General features: G+C 44.0%; 1 protein-coding gene across 1 annotated transcript in view; it reads left to right on the plus strand.

Moving 5' to 3' along the window:
• Plb1 (phospholipase B1) overlaps window positions 1-12,232 on the plus strand; it is a 119,762-nt gene that overhangs the window by 46,622 nt on the left and 60,908 nt on the right. The window contains exons 16-18 of the mRNA XM_027933380.2: window positions 6,660-6,718; window positions 8,727-8,800; window positions 10,269-10,312. Of these exons, the coding sequence (XP_027789181.2) occupies window positions 6,660-6,718; window positions 8,727-8,800; window positions 10,269-10,312 (177 nt within the window). The remainder of the gene's footprint in view (window positions 1-6,659; window positions 6,719-8,726; window positions 8,801-10,268; window positions 10,313-12,232) is intronic.

A 12,232-nucleotide genomic window follows, 5' to 3' on the forward strand; every position in this document is an offset into this window, starting at 1 on the left:
AGTAAATGCCATGGCTTACACTTGCCCTCCACATATGTCAAATTAAGCCAAATGCCTGTCAAGTAAGTTAAAAATCTTGATATTGACTCTGTTCCATGCTATAACACATAGTTCACTGTATTTAGTCTCTTTTTTGTTGCTATAACAAAGTATCCGAAGCTTATACTTATAAAGAAAAGAGGTCTATCTACTCACAGTTTGGGAAGCTAAATGTCCAACATCAGGTGACCTATCTGTTCAGCCTCTGGTGATATCACCTTGACTAGGTCACAAAGAGGTAGAGAAATGGGAAGGGAATTGGTCATGTGTGGACATGCCAAGTGCATGAGGTGATCGCACTGTATAACAACACACTCTTATGAGAACTAATTCATTTTGTGAGACCAGCATTAATGTCTTCCAAGAGCAATGCCCCCAGTTACCTAATTACCTTGCACTAGGTCCCATCTCTTAAAGTAATACCACTACACTGAGGACCAAGGCCAACACTTGAATCTTTGCAGGACAAACCACATCCAAACCATAGAAGGGACACAGAACTTACCATGCATTTATCTCTAGACTTTTTGTCCCCACACTTAGTGACAATTAATTCCTATTGGTTAGTTTACCATTGGACTTTAATAGCAGAAATAAATGGCCAACCTTCTACATGGGACCTCCTATGGCAAAAACCCTTACTCAGAGATAGAGATATGTGTGTGTATGTATATCTGGATAGAGATAAAATGGCAATCTGAATGTTTTAATAGCCATACTTTTTACAATGAAATAAAATCTATTCCTTTCTAATCTTATCACTCTGAAAGGATGATCTATGATTTTTCAATCTTTTGATTGCATTTTGATTGATAACATTTTGCAATCTTTCTGAGTTATGTTTCTGTCATGACAACCAATCCATTAGGACATATCTCAACATCTAAAAACCAGATAAAATATGAGCCTCTTTACCCCCTGACCCTGAAGATCCTTGTACTTATTGGTGCTTGAAGATTAAAGAGCAAGAAATCTCAAGACCTTAAGATCTGAGATCCCTTGGTGATAGGGGCTGTTTGAATAAACAGCTAGGTAGATTTAGGGCTCCCTGAGTTAGCTGATGTGACAGGGGACCATAACACTCATTTCATCTACCCGGGGGGAACACTCCTACATGAGTGTTCCAGATTCTGAACATCTAGAACATTTTTTTTTTCTGGAAAGTGTTATCCAGAAAAATGACCACTGATAACTGAACAATAATGAAAAACATGTTTCTATGACTAACCATACTTGTTCTATTGTGATCAACGAGGGAGGATTGATAAGGAGGCATAGGGTCACTACATTATTTTCCCTTGATAATTATCATGTTTCTAATGAATTCTTTTCCTCTTCTGGAGACCATGTTTGCAGTCATGCCAATTCTGATATGTGTCTTGGAAGAACTGGTCACCTTATGTTGATATCTCCAATGCCTCAGCATGTGATAGAAGCCCAAAAAATGTTTGTTGGATGACTCTGAATTACTCTAATTCATCAAATCAATTCTCAGAGTTGAAAAGATCTAAAAAAATCAACCAGACCAAAGTGACTTCCATTAAAATTATTTTGCACTATCATAACTATTTTGCCTTCAGAATTGTTTTCAAAGCCTTCTTAACAGTCCCTTTTCTTAGTGTTCCTCTCAATCCACAGATGCATGGGTCTAAATATCACCCAAAATGATATTTCATAATAGGATAGTGCAAGTCATCACAGTCTATGGCCTTTGTCAATCTGGGTACCTCATTCTCGTCACGCTTTATAGCTCATGGGTGATGAACCTCATCCATTGATTTGTGGGGCTTTAAGATAAGATATAGAGAATTGATACATGTGATTTTTTATAATCAATTGGCATTTTGTAGTCAATAAAAAATAAATGCTATTAAGTTTTCCTTCCCAGTCAATGCATATGTGCAATTTGCTGAGTGCTCTATCTCAACGGCTTGACAATTTTGTAGACACTTGAATCAATATTTTATGTTACTGGCTGGCCCTCTCTCACATGGGGTTAGGATAGCCAAGAAAAAATATGGCGGGTCTAGTAGCTGACTCGAGGTTTTCCCAGTGAAAAAACTTCCTGCAAATAAGAATGGCCATGAGGAGCGAGAGGGAATGTAGTTTGGTGGCTATCTAGTGGAACTGGCTATCTGAGGTCAAACTGCTAAGTCCATGGAGAGGGAAAATTTTGTAGCTTTTGAAAATAGGGGTCCCCAAAGCTAATTATATGCTGCTGTCACCAATATGACAAGCCAGCAAGATTCATTCATTTTAAACCATTGATTCCTGCTTTAGTTTCCAGTATCATTTATTTAACCCATTTAGCTACATTAAACTCTTCAAAAACTAAAACAGGCCCACTTATAGCACCGGGTGGCCATTGCTAGTGGTCCCAACCCATTGTGAGCCAGCAGTGTAATGTTCACGTACTAGGTCCTGAAGCTGTTTCTATGGTCACCACCTGCTCATGGCTCCTGTGAGTTGGCCTAGCGTGTCATCAGGAAGTCATGGTGCCCCACAGGGCCAATAGTCTGCTCCTCCCCAGGTGCAGCCAGCCTATTGAACAACCGCAAATTCACTCCCAAGACATTTATTCATGTTTCCTTCCCCACAGTTGTTATCTTTTAAAACTTTAAGAGCTGTAAAATCCCTGTCACAGACCACATAGCCTTCAATTTAATTCTTTTAAATTTATATATATATATATATATATTAATTGGCACATAGTAATTGCACATACTTATGGGGTACAGTGTGGCATTTCAATACATGTATACAACGTGCAAGGGTCAGACCAGACTAATTGGCAGACCTACCACCCGGGGCCTGTATCATTTCTTTGTGAATACATTTCTTGAGCTTCTGCTCCGTGCAAAATATAATCACATAAACTCATACCAAGGACTCCAAGGGCAGAAACAAGGTTTCAGTCTGTGCCAGCAAACTGCCTCCACTGTGGAGGTAATTTCACAAATCCTTAATATCAGAGAGTGAATGGGATGGGCAGCCCTAGCTGACAATTAAGAGTTGGTTTTTCAGATCATACTGCAGTGGTTTAAGTTGCTGGGGTCCACAAGACAAAACACCAGTGCCCAGCCCTGTTCCTGGGGACAGCTTTCCATGTACTAGAGACTGTCTTCCCCATTCCTTACTCTGTGGAAGTTTCCCCGCTCTTCCTAATACTTCATCAGAGCTCAGAGGGCCTTCTGATAAGAGGCTGTCTCTCTGGAAATCTCGATGAGTTAATGATATTTTTATCAACTTCTTTCAAGGTAATGGACAGTTTGTACCAGATAATGTTTAGCTAATCAGTCCACACAAATTTAATCTTATCTCTAAATGGTTCTTTTTCCAAGGAGAGCAATTTCTAAAGCACTTTGCTGTATTTCCAAGCCATGCCTTTGTCGTATATGATGACATTATAAATCTCCAACCAAGGTCTACAGAAAATTAAACCAATGAAATGCTCTGGAGTCCATCCTAACAATAAAATCCCAGATAAGTCACCTCCTCCCACCCAGGCTGATTCCACTGATTTATTATCTCTTGCTGAGAATCCTTCCAAGTGATCAAGTGGAAACCAACTCCCCCCCCCCCCAGCCCTGAAACAATTTGTCTCTCTTTTTCTACACACACACACACACACACAGAGAGAGAGAGAGAGAGAGAGAGAGAGAGAGAGAGAGAGAGAGAGAAATGGACCAATTTAGAGAAAGGAATGGCCAATTTCAGCCACCTTTTTAGCAAATCATAATAACAAAGCTTTTTGAAGCAAATCTGTCCATCTCATCCATATTTTACTAGCCTCCAAAGATTTCTCCTACCCTTTGCATACCAGCTCGTGTTCAGAGAATTCATTCTATTGTGGCAGTAAGAATGTAGTGATTCACTGTCATCACTAGGAGCTAAAATAATCCATCTCAGGTTGAGGGGAAAGGGGCTTATTTTCCATTTGGCTGCCTTTTTGACCCACAGCCTGACTCCTTTGAGAAAAGGTCATTTTCAAGGTCTCCAGCTTAGCCCTGTAGATGTGTGCTAACATGTGCAGCTGACTTTGTGATTGTATATTGTTCTTCTAACCACATAGTGTAGCTGTGGAAGGCTGGGAGGTATCAGCTATAATCATGTAGAAGTGTGTGTGTGTGTGTGTGTGTGTGTGTGTGTGTGTGTATTCAAGGCATGGTGACCAGGAGGAGGGAGGACTCAGAAGGAGGTCACTCAGTGAACCCACCCTCCGGCTTTACACTATGGCTGCAGTTGTGTAAGAACCAGTTGTGTAAGAACCTCAGAAATTCTGAGGGGGACCCGGCTGCCTGTGTTTTAACAAGCTCATCGGGTGACTGACGCAAGTATCAGGACTGCTAATCTGAATATTTTGTATGCATATATTCAGAACTTTGGGCGTGTCAGTTTGTGTCCTATCATAGGAAGTAGCAGGGACTTTTCCCATGAGAGCAAATGCTCACGGGCATGGCACTTCCTCCTGTACAGACAGCACGGCCAAGGCTTCTCATGCAAGGAGACAAGACCTGAAGGTGCTTCTGAGCATCCTTTCCTCTGAATGCCGAACAGCCTGCTATGCAGATATCATTACTCAACTATGATTTGGGTGTTGAGGGGTGCTACGGGTTGACTGTAGTCCAGCTATGCCAAAAGGATTGCAGCAGAGAAAGCTGCCCAGGAGGCCTCCTGAAGACAGCTCCAGTTTATTCATCTCAAACAATGGGCCACTTAAATGATAGGCTTCTGGTTCCAGGGTGGGCCAGTCCCTGGAGCGAACACTATATTAGCTTCTTCTGAAGCAGGAGAACTATTCTCACAACTTAGTGCAGCGACATTGTACCACCAGAGATAACAGGTCGCATGTGTGAGAGCAAAGATGAAGCCATGGCAAAGTCAGGGTGACCTTGGGAGTAAGGTATTTGGGGGAGAGGGAGGAAAGTTTATGACTGAAGGGACAGAGCTATATATATGGCATGAGGAATTCTAGGTGTGGTTCCCCAAATGTGCTTGGAGTCATGTTGACTTGTGTGTGTTAGGCAAAAGGGATAGATACACATAGGGTAGATGCATGTATGTTCATAAACACATACACAGCAACACTCACCTTCATCTCCTGACTTGTTAGCCAAGAATGAAAGACCCCTATCCCTAGGCTACCTTTCCAGTGTTATTTTGTGTTAGTCTCACAAGTCCTTAAACCAAATTGTACCACTAGCCATGCTTTAGATACATACATTTTACTCTACTGTAGCCCCTCTACCCTTCCATCCCAAACACCTTGCCCTCCCTCAGACTCATCCCGCCATTCCCTGGGGCCTAATTCATGGGATGCCTTCTCTATGAAGTCTGCTCTGACATCCTCCCCTGCCATGCCCCTGGGGAGCCCATCCCTCCAGCTCTGGACCTTCTTAACAATTTGCACCTCCTACAGTGCTTATCAAGCTATAATTTTCATAAGTAGGGATGCCCCCACACTCTCCATAGCCTGTGAGCTAAGGGAGAGCCATCTCCATTTCTGGTCACTGTGTTGTCCTTAGAGCAGCAGCTGCTGCCCTGGTGCCTAGCATGCTTGTTGCTGGAGTCAATAGCTACATGACAGTATGTGATAAAATGCAAGAGATTCTTAAAAAACTAAGAAATTTTTTAAAACATTTAAATTATAAAATCTGATATAAAACAGTTTAGTACTTCTTCCCCAAAAGGTTAAGCATAGTATTATCACATGATTCACCAATTCTACTCTCAGGGTAAATAGCCAAAATAATTGAAAGTAGTTTTCAAATAAATCTTTGCACATAGATGTGTATGGCAGCACAAATGCCCATGGATGCATCCATGGGTAAAGAAAAGTGGTATGTCCATTCAGTGTAATACTACTCTGCTATGAAATATCTGGCATATTGATGTATCCATTCATATAACCTCGAAATCATTATGCAAAGTAGAAGAAGCCAGACACAAAAGGCCATATATTGTGTAACCTATTTATCCTAAACATAAGTGAATTCATAGAGAGATAAAAGCAGATTACTAGTTGCTAAGGTCTGCAGGGAGGGAAGATGGGAAGTGATTTATTGATGGGTACAGGGTCTTCCTTTGGGGTAATCAAATATTCTGGAACCAAATAGTGCTGCTGGTTGTACATTATGATTGTTAACCTTGAAATAGGTTATGTTTGGTGACTTTTACCTCAATTAAAAATAAAAAACTCAGTGGTAAAAGTACTTCCCTTTCACTCCAGAGAAATTGGGTTGCTCTTTCATAGGATGATGTAACGTTTTATCCCAAATCACATCAAAGCCTGGAATAGATTAAATATGGATTCCATCTCCACTACAATTCCTTCTTTACTCACAAATAGCGTTGTAGCATCTGTGTGACCTACAAAGCAGAAGATCCCCTTAAAAGCTCCTACCCTCTGCCCCAAGGAGGAGACCCACACTTGGGCTCCTGGCTGCTATTGCTTAACCCTATCGGCAGGATGGGATTTTCAGATCTTTTGTCCAAGGCGTGTTCCTATAAACTCACTTTCTCTCCATTTTCCTGGAAGATGTTCACTGGTTTTCAGGGGAGAGAGGTCCAGAGATTTCCTGGAACTCCTACGTGCCATTCACTCCAGCTTGTATTCTTAGTTCATAGGCTGAAGGCGGCTGACATCAAGGTCATTGGAGCCATAGGTGACTCTCTCACGGTAAGTTACTCTGATTTTAGAAGGGAAGGGTGGGAAGGGAGGTTTTGATGGATTTGAGAATGTGGAGGAGGAAATGGAGAGAGGAAGTTTCACTCCTGGCTCTTAAAGATGGTTCAGGTCTCATCTCTGGGCCTTCCCCATTCTATCTGCCCACCTCAGCATCCAGCATTCCTGGCCCACCATGTTTTCCCATCTCTACTCTGACCTCATCACTCCCTCTCCCCACATACTGGAGTGAATGGGAAAACAGGAAGTGGAAGGACCTTTGAGAGAGTTTGGGTGGCAGAAGTGGCCACCCCAAGTCACACAGCCCATCAGTGGTAGGAGCAGTGAACTAGGTCTCCTGGCCATGGTGTAGAAGTCTTCAGACCCAGTGGTTTGATTTGTCCATGTAGGAAAGCTGAGGGAAGGTGCTGAGGCAGGGGTGAGGAGGCCCTGGGACGGGGACAAGTGCTAATGGGGGCAGGAAGGTACAGGGGTGAGAAACAGGAGTCAGTGGAAGAGGTGCATGTTCCAAAGATAACCAAACCCATCTCTGCAGCTGCCCCATGGTCTACCCTAGACATCACAAAAAGCAATCCACAGAGAACAGAATCAGGCCCTTAGAGAGCCTGGATCTGGGGTTCCCAGATGTCTCCAGACATAAGCACCCATCCAGAACCCAGCTGCTCTTCCCTGAGGGGTTAGTAGAGTGTGGACTCTCCCCAAAACTGGATGACACCTTTCCTGTCTGTGCCTGTTCACAATGACATTAGTTTCCTCACTATACCCACAACAAGAAGTCTGACTTTCCTTACATTCAGCCAATAATGAAGGTGTAGTGAGTGCCAAAGGCCACCCAACTTGTGCCCCGGCCAGAACTCAGGGATCTAAGTCCAGGATCCTACCCTTGTACTGTAGCAGCCTCCTCCATGGCCCTCTGCAACTCCTTACCCCCAAGGCCCCACTGTAGCTGCACAGAGGCACCTTCACACACTGCTCATCCCAGCCACATCCTGCTCACTGGGGCCTGATGTCCCCTCCACCTGATGTCCTGCTTAGTGGCTCCTGAAAGATGCTCTTAGGAAAAGGAGCCATCAAGAATCCTATGGCTTGCCAGGCACAATGATACATATCTGTAATGCCAGGCACAGTGACACATATCTGTAATGCCAGGCACAGTGGCACATATCTGTAATCCCAGTAACTTGGGAGGCTGAAACAGGAGGACTACAAGTTCAAGACCAGCCTCAGCAAATTAGTAAGGCCCTAAGAAGCTTTTCAAGACCCTGTCTCAAAGTAGAAAAAAATATAATAATAAAAAGGGCTGGGTATGTGGCTCAGTGGTTAAGTGTCCCTGGATTCAATCTCTAGTGCCAGGAAAAAAAAATCCCATATCTGCTCAGGACTACCTGGGGAGGCAGCATCTTGAGTGTGACATACCAAGCAGGTAGCATAAGAATTGGGTACAGAAGATTGGGGAGCAAACCCTGGGAGCATCCTCAACATGCCCTTTAGAATGACTCTGCTCAGGAACAGCATGCTTCAGGTGAGGGACATGCACCTGGAGAGGGGTTCACACTGTAGGGTTTTAAAAAGCCCTACTTTCAGCTGAATTAAGAAACATGGGATTTCATCATATTGCTATTTTTAAAACTGTACATGTATGAGACATAAGGATATGAAAGGATTATGGTATGTTTCCTTTTAGGATGTATTTCACGACTTTAAACACCGAGGAACATAGGACCCTGAAATAGGCCCGCTAAGGAATACATGCCATGGCTTGTTTTGAGCCCTGGGCTTGCTGCTTGCCCTTGGTCCTGGCCCAGGCAGCCTTTCTCAGGATGTGCACAGTGCCAGGCTCTCCCCAGGGGAGCCTTTCTGAAGAGGCAGGAAGTGCCTGCAGATGTGGCGCCATCTAGATCTGGACTGCAGAGAGCATCCAGGCGGTGGTGGCTGGGATGAGAATGAGGAGGCGGGCAGCTGGGGGACCAAGGGAAACTCATGCCTCATTCTTCCCTCTCAGGCAGGCAACGGGGCCGGGTCCAAGCCTGGGAACATCATTGACGTCATAACTCAGTACCGAGGCCTGTCCTGGAGGTGAGTGAGGGCACAGTAGGGCCCTGAAGACCGCAGAACCTTCTAGAAAGCAATGCTTCAAGAAGGGGATGGACCTCCTAGTTCTTTTCCATGACTAATTCTAGGTTTAATTTGAGGAAGGTATTTACTAGCTCCCTCAAACCCCCATAGTCCCTAATACAGGAGGTGAGATCTGAACAGGAGTGGGGAGTGGGGGCTGGGGGAGAAACCACATAAATGTTTGGGTTGGAAATGCTTCTCTGTATTCTGTTTCTCCCTCTGTGATGTAATCTCAGAAGGAGGTAGTGGCCTGAGTGATGAGTGAGTCCTGGCTTTGAGAACTGAGTTGTATCTGAGCCCCACCTACCCAGCTCTATGTGACCTTGGGCACATGTTACTTAACCTCTCTGAGCTTGTCTCTTCATCTTGGATGCAGGGATAATGTTATTGCTCAAGGATTAGTGAGAATTTAAGTGTCCTGCCCAGTGCCCGACACAAAATAGGTCTAAATGGTAGATGGGATCATTATAAATGGCCTTCATTCTTCAGAGGAAGCAAGGCTCAAGAGAGGGCAAGCAACCTGTTCAAGATCATACAGCCAGATGATAAAAGAAAAAGAAACCAAGAAGATGGTTCCTGACCCTATTTGGCTCATTCTCCCAACACATATTACTTCAGGCAGGCTGATCCTGCTCTACTTGTGGTCTAACCACTGCCACAAGCTGTGGTGAGGAGGACTCGCACCGTGTGATAAAAGGCTGGCTCAGGCACATTTGGTGTGTCCTCAGCCTGGAATGTGGCATCTCCATCCTGCACCGGCTTTAATCCAAGTGCAGAATCCCTGGCTTCCTTTTCATGTTGTGCAGTTAAACCCTGAACATGGGGGGAACCTATTTGATGCTTCTAGCTGTACTTGGCACAGAATAAGAGGATACAGAAGAGCAGAGATTCTGGATAATGCCATGTATTTCCATGCCTAGGAACCCATCTACCTTTGGTCTTCTTGGAATTTTAGCACTGGACTGGGAGATGGTTTTCATCTAGACGGTGCCCTTTAAAAATGACTTTTAAACAGGAAGAAAAAGAGCAGGGAAAAATGTTTAAATTGTATTTTTACTAATAATAGTAACAGGCAGCTGTGGTGGCTAGTTGGGGAAGGGCTGGCAGAAGGATGGCCACTGTACCTTTGTAAAGCAGGGTGTGGGGAACCCACCTAGTCACCCCCGCCCCCTGCAGACAGGTCATCGGAGCTCAAAGTTCAAAAGCAAACAAAGCAACCATGACAGCTTAAATCCATTTTGGGTGTGGATGTGACAATTGGTGGGAGAGGGAAAAGCATTGTACTCTGGTTTGCTGTTCAGTCCTTTACCTACACGATGGGGAGAGGGCCCGCCCTCTGGCTGTATTTCAGGAGAAAGGTCTGTTCTGATTGTCTGAAGCAGTCAGCATCGCTGGCATTTAAACCTCCGTTCTCTTTTTTGGTTCCCAGTGTCGGCGGAGACCAGAACATCAGTACCGTGACCACCTTGGCCAGTGAGTAGCGCAGCCTGAGTGCCTTGTGGCAGGCTGGGGGACCTGCGCCCTCCGCAGCTTCTCCTGGAGCGAAGCGCGGGCGGCGGGAGCCAGCTGCGTGCAGTAGGGGGCGCTGCTTCCCCAAGGCTGCCACCGCGACCCAGCTTTCTGAGTGGGATTAAAACTTTGGAGTTTGGGGTTTTTAAAGAAGGAGGATAAGAGAGGGAGGAGAATTTCCTTTGTTCAAGGAGGAGTACGAGAGGGAAAAAGAGCTCAGACCAAATCTTAGTGCCGGTTATTAAAAAAAATGATTCAAAAAGAAGAAAAGGGTGGGAATCCTCTCTACTTTGCCTGTCATTCTGAGCAGAACATCCGAGAGGCCCAGAGAGAAGCATGGGCTGCCTGTTGCGATTCTGTGTGTCGCTTTATGAACCGCAACGAAAGATAAAGCTTCTTTGTTCAGACTGTGCAAACACAGCCGTGTTTGGAGCTTAACATCTTTCTTGATTACTTCAACAACAACCTGCTTGGAATGATTTTTTTTTTTTAAGCCTGGCTGCATTCTCTGGCAGGTCTTATTCATCTTTTGATTTTCTTTGGTACATACACATCGCAGTGCTTTCTTAAAGTACACCTGCAGTGAATGTTAATGTTGAGTTATTTCCCTTCAAAGTCTTCTGGCTAATAAGTTTGCCTAAGAGGGAATTAATTGGTCTAATTCACATTAACTTTTCTCCTAGATATTTCTTTGTAATATATCTTTAGGAGCTAAGAAATTATTTAAATTATTTTTGTTGTACTAGGGATTGAACCCAAGGCTTTGCATGTGCTAGACAAGTGCTCTACCACTGAGCTACACCCCAGAACTGCCTTCCCCTTTTAAAAAGTGTGTGTGTGTGTGTGTGTGTGTGTGTGTGTGTTTATTAATGGCACTGGGAATTGAACCCAGGGGCATTCTACCACTGAGCCATATCCCCAGTCCTTCCCCCCCCCCCATTTTGAGACAGTGTCTTGAGAAGTTGCTCAGGCTGGCCTTGAACTTGTGGTACTCCTGCCTCAGCTTTCTGAGTAGCATGAGCCACATTTTAAGTTGCTGAGACTTTGACGACAGGGATGCTAATCTTCACTTAGGCAGAACTGATCAGACTTTACATTTGTTATCTGGTTGGGTTATTGGCATATCATATTGAATTTAAATAGGTACAGTTCTATGCCCCAGTACTCCCTGTCCTCTTGATTTCTAGTCTACACGCAAGAGCTATAAATAAACTGCCCTACTGCTAGGCAATAGTTTGGGATGCTTTTGTGAGCATGATTAACTTGGGTATGACATAGCCTAGCATATACAACAGTTTGCTGGACTTTCTCATTCCCAGGCTGTTATTGTAGACAAGATGATTGGAAATCATCTAGTTTAAGATCTTTTGCCAAAGTGATTTACAAAGGATTAAGGCAACATCAACCCTCAGGTGGATCCCACCCTCTGATACACTTAACCCAAGGAATGGTGACTATTCCGACTTCTTTTTGTTAGACATGCAAAGATAATTTGATTGTAGGGGCTGAATTATTCTTGGGAGAAATAACTACAGGGAAATGCGTGAGAAATTTATGAGATTGTAAGCTCAAAAAAGAACCTCTTCCCAAGCCCCTGTTCAAGTATATTGGCATATACTCCAATATACTCTACTGCTGGGTGCTCAAAAAATAGGAGAACAATGTTCTGATGACATCACTAACGTTGGCATTACTCCCTAAAGAGAGACACGATTATCCACGTACTGATAATTATAGCCATGAACAAAATCTAGGGAGGAATAAAAAAGAAGACTGCTAACTCTCTCTTCTGAAAAGGAACTTTAAGAACCAGATTCTATCAGGTAAGGAAACAGGATGGAATGTTCCTGGCAGAGATAACTGCATGAACCAGCAAGTTCTTGC

The sequence above is a fragment of the Marmota flaviventris genome, chromosome 14, assembly GCF_047511675.1.
Source record: "Marmota flaviventris isolate mMarFla1 chromosome 14, mMarFla1.hap1, whole genome shotgun sequence".
In the NCBI taxonomy this organism is placed as follows: domain Eukaryota; kingdom Metazoa; phylum Chordata; class Mammalia; order Rodentia; family Sciuridae; genus Marmota; species Marmota flaviventris.